The sequence below is a fragment of the Mus caroli genome, chromosome 16 (assembly GCF_900094665.2).
Source record: "Mus caroli chromosome 16, CAROLI_EIJ_v1.1, whole genome shotgun sequence".
Taxonomy (NCBI): Eukaryota; Metazoa; Chordata; class Mammalia; order Rodentia; family Muridae; genus Mus; species Mus caroli.
The window spans coordinates 33,079,408-33,087,613 of NC_034585.1; the positions used below are offsets into that span (position 1 = coordinate 33,079,408).

The following is an 8,206-nucleotide window of genomic DNA, read 5'->3' on the forward strand; positions in this document are numbered from 1 at the left end:
AACTCAGGACCTCTGGAAGAGCAGTCAGTGCTCTTAACTGCTGAGCCATCTCTCCAGCCCCTCATCTGCTATTTCTAATGGCTTTTAGGAATTATAACTCTCTGCCTGTCTTGTACAGCAAGAACTTTGATCTACTAAACCATCTCTTGTGATGACTTTTTGAGACCACACACTACATAAGAGCATTATCTATGGTGTAAGAATAAATAAGCTTCCTAAAAAGGTAACAGGGCTTGTGGGATGGCTCAGCAGGTAAGAGCATTGCTGAGTGAGCCTCAAGACCTGGATTTGATCCTTAGAACCCATGGTAGAAGGAGAGAGCCAGAGCTGGGTCTATGCATTCACACGTACACATAAATAATTCATAAAATAAAGATGGAAAAATGGTAACAGGAAAAACAAACATCATTTGTCAAGTTAATTCAAAGTTATCCTTTTAGTCCCAGTACTCAGGAAGCAGAGGCAGTTAGAACTGTGAATTGTGAACTTTGTCTACTTAGCTAGTTCCAGGTCAGAACTGGTTTTGGTCTCAAAAGGCAAAACAAAAAATAAAACAAGTTATAATGTCAATTAGTAATATTTTTAAAAATCATGTAACTTTCTTGTTTCTTTCTTTCTCAATTTCAGACGGTGATAGATGCTAACATGTTCCCAGCTCTTATTAGTATATTGCAAACAGCAGAGTTCCGGACAAGGAAGGAAGCTGCTTGGGCCATCACAAATGCAACTTCTGGAGGATCAGCTGAGCAGATCAAGTAAGTGCTGTCCAGGTAGCCCCTTGCAAATTAAAGGAAAAGAAGTTTAACCTCTCCCCATCTCCAGTATATAATCTAAAACCTTGACCACTAAGAAAGGAATTTCTTGACTGTGAATGTGAAAGGAATTTCTTGAATGTGAAGTCTGGCACTTTGGGAAATTATCAGTGTTATAATTAAACTCAGAAGTGCATTTAGTCTTTAAGATATATTTTTACAATTCTAATTATTCATGTATGAGTGATGTGTGTGGGTATTTGTGTGCATGTAAATGGAAGTGCCTGGAAGACAAGACAAATTGAAGTTACAGGTGATTGTGAGCTACCTGGTATGGGTGATGGCGACTGAACTCAGTCCTCCAGTAGCAAGTGCACTTAACTTTTGAGCCATCTATGCAGCCCTTACATTTAGCTCTTAATACTTGTTTTCTCTCTCTTTTCAGTTTTTTAAAAAGGTCTCTCTCTCCCCCCTGTGTGTGTAAAAAAGACAAACCCCCCTGTGTGTGTGTGTGTGTGTCTGTGTCTGTGTGTGTGTGTGTGTGTGTGTGTGTGTGTGTGTGTGAACCTCCCTCATAATTGTAACATCCATGGGGGCCAGAAGGGGGGCCTTATACTCCCTATTGCTGGAGTTACAGGCACTTGTGAGCTACCTTATATATAGGGTATTGGAACTGAACGTGGGCCTTGTGGAAGAGTAGCAAACAGTCTTAGATGCGGAGCCGTCTCATCATACAGCCTTCCTCATCTATTTTCAGTTTTCATTTTGATTTATTTCTTTTGTTTTTTTTTCAAGACATAATTTTTGTGTGCATCCCCGGCTTTCCTGAAACTTGCTCTGTAGACCAGGCTGTTCTGGAGCTCAAGCCTCTGGAGTCCTGGGTTTCAATGTGTAATCACCATGCCCTACCAGATTTACTGTTTGCTAATGCTACAGCACTGCTATTAGGGTTTTACTTTTAGATTCTAAGTGTTCATTACTGGAGTATAAATAGTTGGAGTATAAACAGTTAAATTTGTATATGAGCTTTGTATCATGCTTTATATCATAGACTTTCTATACTTATTATCCAGGTGTGTTTTCATCAGTGCGTGTGTGTGTGTGTTTCCTAACCTGCATAGACAGTAATGGAAGAGTTTACTTCCATTCTTCTATACTCCTTTTAAAATCCTCTTTAAAAATAATGCTTAGGTTTGCATGTGCAATGTTTCAAATATGATGTTAGTTAGGTAAACACTTCTTGTTAAGGCTCTTTATCATATTTCCTCTATCCTTAGTTTATTGTGTTTTCTTTTTTAAATTAATAATCAAGAATAGGTTTTGATTATTTTCTTAGTCTCCATATCATCAGAAGTGAGTTTCATCTTTATCATGTATAATGTTATTTTATGTGTTCTCTCTTCCTTCTAGAGATCTATATATGTATTTTAAGTTTAAAGTAGTGTAGAAAGGATATAAAGATGAGTACTAAGTTTCACAGTGACATTTCATTTATACAGGTTTCACCTACCTCAGTTATCTCTGTTTTCTCCATATACAACTTGAGAGATTAGGGTGATGGGAATTTTGTGAATATCTGCCGTGGATGTGATGCAGTAGTCTGTCTTATATTCGTTATACTGTTTGCATCACGTTAATCCCGGCTGGAGTTAAAAGACATCCGGCTGTAGAGTCCTGCCTCTGTTTTCTTGTTCACACAGCCTGTATTTGAGAAGTGTGCTTACATGTGGAAATAGTGATACCAATAACTCTTCCAACTTCTATGTGCAGTTGGGGCTGAGGAAGATGGCCCCACCAGTCCATAGACGAGGTATTTTTGTTACATAAGTAGAGGTTTCCCTCAATAACAGACTATAGTTGAGATGTGTGAGCTAACTCTTTCCTCTCTAAAGTTCCATAGTTGACAGCTTATTTTTATTTCTACAGCAAGCTTGAAGATGCCTCACAGTTCAATAAAAATCTAACAAAATTAAATATTTTGTATGACTAAATTGTCCTTTTTTTGTTGATTCAGGTACCTAGTAGAACTGGGTTGTATCAAGCCACTCTGTGATCTCCTCACTGTCATGGATGCAAAAATTGTACAGGTTGCTCTAAATGGCTTAGAAAACATCCTGAGGCTTGGAGAACAAGAAGCCAAACGAAACGGCTCANGCATTAATCCTTACTGTGCTTTGATTGAGGAAGCATATGGTAAGACTTTGGCTGAGAATGAGGAAATGAACAATAATAGTCATATGAAAACATGAACATGGGAGTAGTGGGTGACACTGAGACAACAGCAGTGAAACTTTGCTTCCTTAGGCCTGAAACTGCTTGCAATGTGCATTTAATTTAAGATGTTAATTTATAATATTGGGCTTTGGATGTAATGGCAATAATCATTTCTGATACGTATGTTGAGAATCTTTACATCAATAAAATAGAATTAAGAATGTAGTTACTGAGGTTTTCAAGAAAGATTCTTTATTCTTCATTTTAGGTCTGGATAAAATTGAGTTCTTACAGAGTCATGAAAACCAGGAGATCTATCAAAAGGCTTTTGATCTTATTGAGCATTACTTTGGGACGGAAGATGAGGACAGCAGCATCGCACCCCAGGTTGATCTTAGCCAGCAGCAGTACATCTTCCAGCAGTGTGAAGCTCCTATGGAAGGTTTCCAGCTTTGAAGCAATCCTCTCCTTCTTGTTCCTGTGTCAGACCAGGCTATCCAGTCAAGTCCTCTTGTGGAGCCCACAGTCCTCATGGAGCTAATCTCTCAAATGTTTTCCATAATACTGTTTGCGCTCATTTGCTTGCCTTGCGCACCTGCTCTCTTACACACATCTGGAAAACCTCTGGCTCTCTGTGGTGGAATACCCTTTTATTACAAGGGTAACCAGAACGGCCCACTCTCTTATGGAAAAATCCCTAAGCTTTGGAGATCCGCACTTACATTAGAGTCATGGGAATATATACACATACTAATGTGGCTCCCTTTTTTGTGGGGGAAAAAAGAGGACTCTTCCTCATTCCGTAAAGTGGGGAAAATGACATTAAAAGATAAAATTAAAACCTTTATCTTGAATTTTACACAACTACAAGGGAGATATTTAGACTTGTGTATACGTCAGAGTACTCTTCTCGAGTTCTTCCACAGTGAATCAACCCTTGGAGTACCTGGTGGCTTTTTCTAGCCACATTTGCATTAATCCTTATTGAGATGGGATGGTTTTCTTTCCTCTAATGGAGTCATTTTCTTCAGATATTAAAGTTAAACCATCCAATCCCTCACCTTCAGCCTTCAGTGAATGTGCTTCTAGTTGTCAGGAATGCTGAAGAATTAACACTTTGACTTTTAAATGTGATCCTGGCTTGGCAGATTTCCTTAAAGCAGGAAGGAGAGAAGCATATACTAGTTTGTATGGCTTTTGCTTCTCTTTGGTTTTGTTTCTTAGGATTTGGAAGTGGTTCAGTTTTAACGCTGGTATGAAGGCTAAAAGTCCTTAAGTAAAACCATGTTCAAAAATTCAATTAAAGACTAAGAACATAAAACCCATCATTTTGTTTAAACCAGTGTGACTAGAGGCTGTGTTTCTGCATTACAAAAGATCCTCAGGCTTTGTGGTCCTGATCAAGGTCCTGGTAAATTGGAGTTCACCCTAGGTGCTTTTCCTCTTTGTGACTGGCAGATAACGCATATTTAAATGTTACTTAGGGATTTTTTTTTCCTTTGTTGAGTGCAGCTCGATTCTAATGTAATCATGCTGCATACATGCTCTTGCAGTGCAGCATCCTTATCTTTAAGAGCATACTAGTCTCCTCAGTGTGACCTCTAGACTAAAGGGCAGTGATCCAATAACCTCAGTATCCCCTGTGTTTATTTCATCTCCTACTAGTACCCTACCCTAGGAAGAACATGCCCACCTCCTGCTTATTTAATGATGACTGTAATGTACCTGCAAATGGNGCTTCCAGTACTGTGTTCACTGACATTTGTGCTTGGACTAGAAGGGGAAAGAAACAAGAAAAAAAGGATAATTGCCAAGAGAACTGCAAATGAGTTCAATGCGACTTCTCGGTGCTAGTTGGCCATCTTGGCTCAATGTTGGGACACACTGTATCAGAGAGGAGTCTTTTTTTTTTTTCCCCAATGATATTCTGTTCAAAATGAATTCTGAAGGAAAAGTTGCTCATGTCTGTTTCAGAGCATACCCTTTTAAATCTTTTTAGACTACTCTTCTAGAATTCATCGTAACCCCAGAGTAGATAAAAGCTATCTAGAAGTTGCCCTGACAAGCTATTGCACATCTCTGGTAAATCCTGCTGAATGTAAGGAATATTCAGAGCTCTCATACCTCATCATGATGTTATTTAAGCAGCCAACTTACACGACCTGATTTACTTTGAAAAATTTGTTTCATTCAAACTAGAAAGTTCCAGAGACAAAGGACATTTCTNAGCCAAGAGTGTGATGCATTCTTGCCCTAGTCTTTACTTGTGTCTGCTCTGGGATGGATGCCGTCTGATGTCTGTTACCAATGGAGCAGATACACAAAACTAGTCAACTCCCGTCTGTCCTGTTGTTTTCTAGTGCTGCTTTGTGCTGAGAGAACATGTTAGTTTACTGAACTTGACCTGTACAAGACTGATTCTTTGTAATTTTAGGGTTAAATTAGGTGGTTAATTTAAAGATGAACTTTCAATGTTGCCTTTACATCACATTACAGTATCACTTCTTTGAGAAGGTAATAGAAGCACTGATTCATAGTAAAAATCTTGTTTTTAGCTTTGACTTTTCTTGTGGCTGATTTCTTTTTAAATTGTAAATTACTGGTAACATGTTATTTCTATAGAATGTTTTAAATTATGTACCTTCTATTGGATAGTTAAAACCTTTGCATCTTATAAAGGAGTTTGAATGAAAAGAAATACAAAGCACACAGAATTGTCACCCCACNTTACCAAGAGCATACAGCTGGAACTTTTGTAGCAATATCAGGGTGGCCCAGTGAGTTCAGGTCCATTAATCAGTGTGAGCTCTTTTATCTTAAGCCTGACCAGAAGTTCATGAACTTTAAATATTCTGAANTTTGTTTTGATAGTGAAATGATTGTTTCGGGGTAAACATGGCACTCAGCTAAACACTAGCAAGTTCAGCTAAACGCTAGCAAGTTCAGCTACACCCTAGCAAGTTCAGCTACACCCTAGCAAGTTCAGCTAAACGCTAGCAAGTTCAGCTGTTCTGGAACCGAGTACTCACAGAGAAGACTTTGGTTTCTTAATGCAAGGGGAGTCTTAGGGGTTACTTGTAAATCCTATTTTTAGTCTCTCACCTGGCAAAGCCTATTAATTTAATCTTTTGAATATTTTTATCAGAAAGGTGTTACTTATTACAGAAGCATGTTAGTATTTATAACACAAAACCTCTTAAGGATTTTAGATAGTGATCAGGGCAAAATGGCTTTGTTGTTTTCCTTCTCTGTCTCCTTCCAGACTTTCCAAGTATGTATTTTATACTGAGAACTTTGATTTTTAAAGAAGTATTCGTTCAGAGAATTTGAGATGTAAAGGTACCTGGCAGTTGAAGCACCAGAAGGTAAATAGAGTCGGGTGGAGAAACACCCAGAACATACAGATGCCAGGTACAGAGCACAGTTAGGAGACTTGGCTGTGGGACACGGGTTCTTGCCNCCAGTCAAAGCCATCTTAGATTGCCCTCATTAGCCCACTGCTGGAAACTGCTGCACCAGGGTTGTTTCTTCCACACACCAGACTAAGCTGTTGGACTCCGGGTGTTTCTCAGCCTTACTGTCCTATAATAAATCTGAATTATTCCAGTTGCTGCTGACTATGCCTAAGAAAACATATGTAAGTATAATTTGTCAACCAAATTCTGTTGTACATGACTACCTACCGGCAACTTTGATTGATTTCTGTAGTGCTAAATAAACATTTCAGCTGTCTGACCCCAAACGTGGGGCTGTATTGTAAAACAGGTTTTCCTTGGGTTATGGGATTTATTTTATGTCTGATTAAATTTGGGGAAATTTTTCATATCAGTAAGCAAGCCATTTTAGCTGTTTTTAGGGGCTGAAACTTTTTATTTAAGTTGGAAAGTGTGTTGAGTAATGTGCCATAAGAAAAAGGAGTCGGTTTGTGAACGGGGATTGTTTCTTCTCAGGATGCATACATACCTTCCAAATTAGAAAGTTTGCTCACTTGCAGTTTCATTTTGAAATCCTAAATTAGTAGAGCCATTTCCTTTTGTTTGAAGTAGACAAATGAACTATCTGCAGAGTTGGAAGTATTTTGACTCCTGTTTTTCAAAATTAGTTAAATATAATATTTGCCTGTAATATAAATGATATTCTATAATATTCTTTATTGTTACAAAAGAACAGCTTATAAGAATGAGTACTAAGACATCAGGGTAATGTTTAATAAAGTAGAGGTTTAATGTTTTAAAAATATCACATTGCTAGAGCTGGAGAGAGAGCTCTTGTGTTAGGAGGTCATCTGTTAGGAGAAGTCACTACCCTTGAGGAAGATGGGAGTGTGGCTCCCAGCACCCACATCAGCACCCATCTTGCTGTGACTCCAGCTCCAGTGGATCCGGGACACATGGTGTGCACGCATACCTATGAGCAAGCACTTCCAGATTAAAAACAAACCTTAATTTTTTTCAAAGTACCAAAATCCTATTGGTCATAAGATCATCCGGAGGTAAGAAAGAATTAAGGAATATTAGGGGAGTTTAGGTCCTGTTTTCAGCTAAGAGTAGACAAATTTCTTATTTTCCTTTAGGTCAAATAATAAAAAAGTCATATTTAGTGTCTATTTTGTTCCAGGGCATTCCCTTAATCAGTCCTTTAGTTGCTATTTATGAGGGATAATTATTACTGTATTATAAATGGAGGCTCAAAACTTTTTTTTTAATATTGTTTTTATTACGTATTTTCCTCAATTACATTTCCAATGCTATCCCAAAATTCCCCCATACCCTCCCCCCCACTCCCCTATCCACACATTCCCACTTTTTGGCCCTGGCATTCCCCTGTACTGGGGCATATAAAGTTTGCAAGTCCAATGGGCCTCTCTTTCCAATGATGGCCGACTAGGCCATCTTTTGATACATATGCAGCTAGAGTCAAGAGCTCCGGGGTACTGGTTAGTTCATAATGTTGTTCCAATTATAGGGTTGCAGATCCCTTTAGCTCCTTGGGTACTTTCTCTAGCTCCTCGAGGCTCAAAACTTAATGGAGTACTTGGCTTAGATGGTGGCTGTCCAGAGGAGAGAGCCTTGCAAGCTCTGCATCAGACCATTGTTCCCAACTGTCCCTAACTGGCGATACTTTGAAGTGGCTCCCTCTCATAATCACAATTGCCATCGATTTGCATATCCTGATAGATGAATTGACTCCCTTGTTCCTAAGCATCCTTCCCCTTCTGTAGTACTAACATTCAGACAAGT

The 8,206-nt window shown here is 38.7% G+C and overlaps 1 protein-coding gene across 1 annotated transcript in view; it reads left to right on the forward strand.

Moving 5' to 3' along the window:
• Positions 1–6,728, forward strand: part of Kpna1 (karyopherin subunit alpha 1) — a 55,863-nt gene extending 49,135 nt beyond the window's left edge. The window contains exons 12-14 of the mRNA XM_021184981.2: positions 628–755; positions 2,767–2,945; positions 3,235–6,728. Coding sequence (XP_021040640.1) covers positions 628–755; positions 2,767–2,945; positions 3,235–3,422 — 495 coding nt within the window. The 3' untranslated portion in view covers positions 3,423–6,728. The remainder of the gene's footprint in view (positions 1–627; positions 756–2,766; positions 2,946–3,234) is intronic.
• Positions 6,729–8,206: the final 1,478 nt, after the last annotated feature.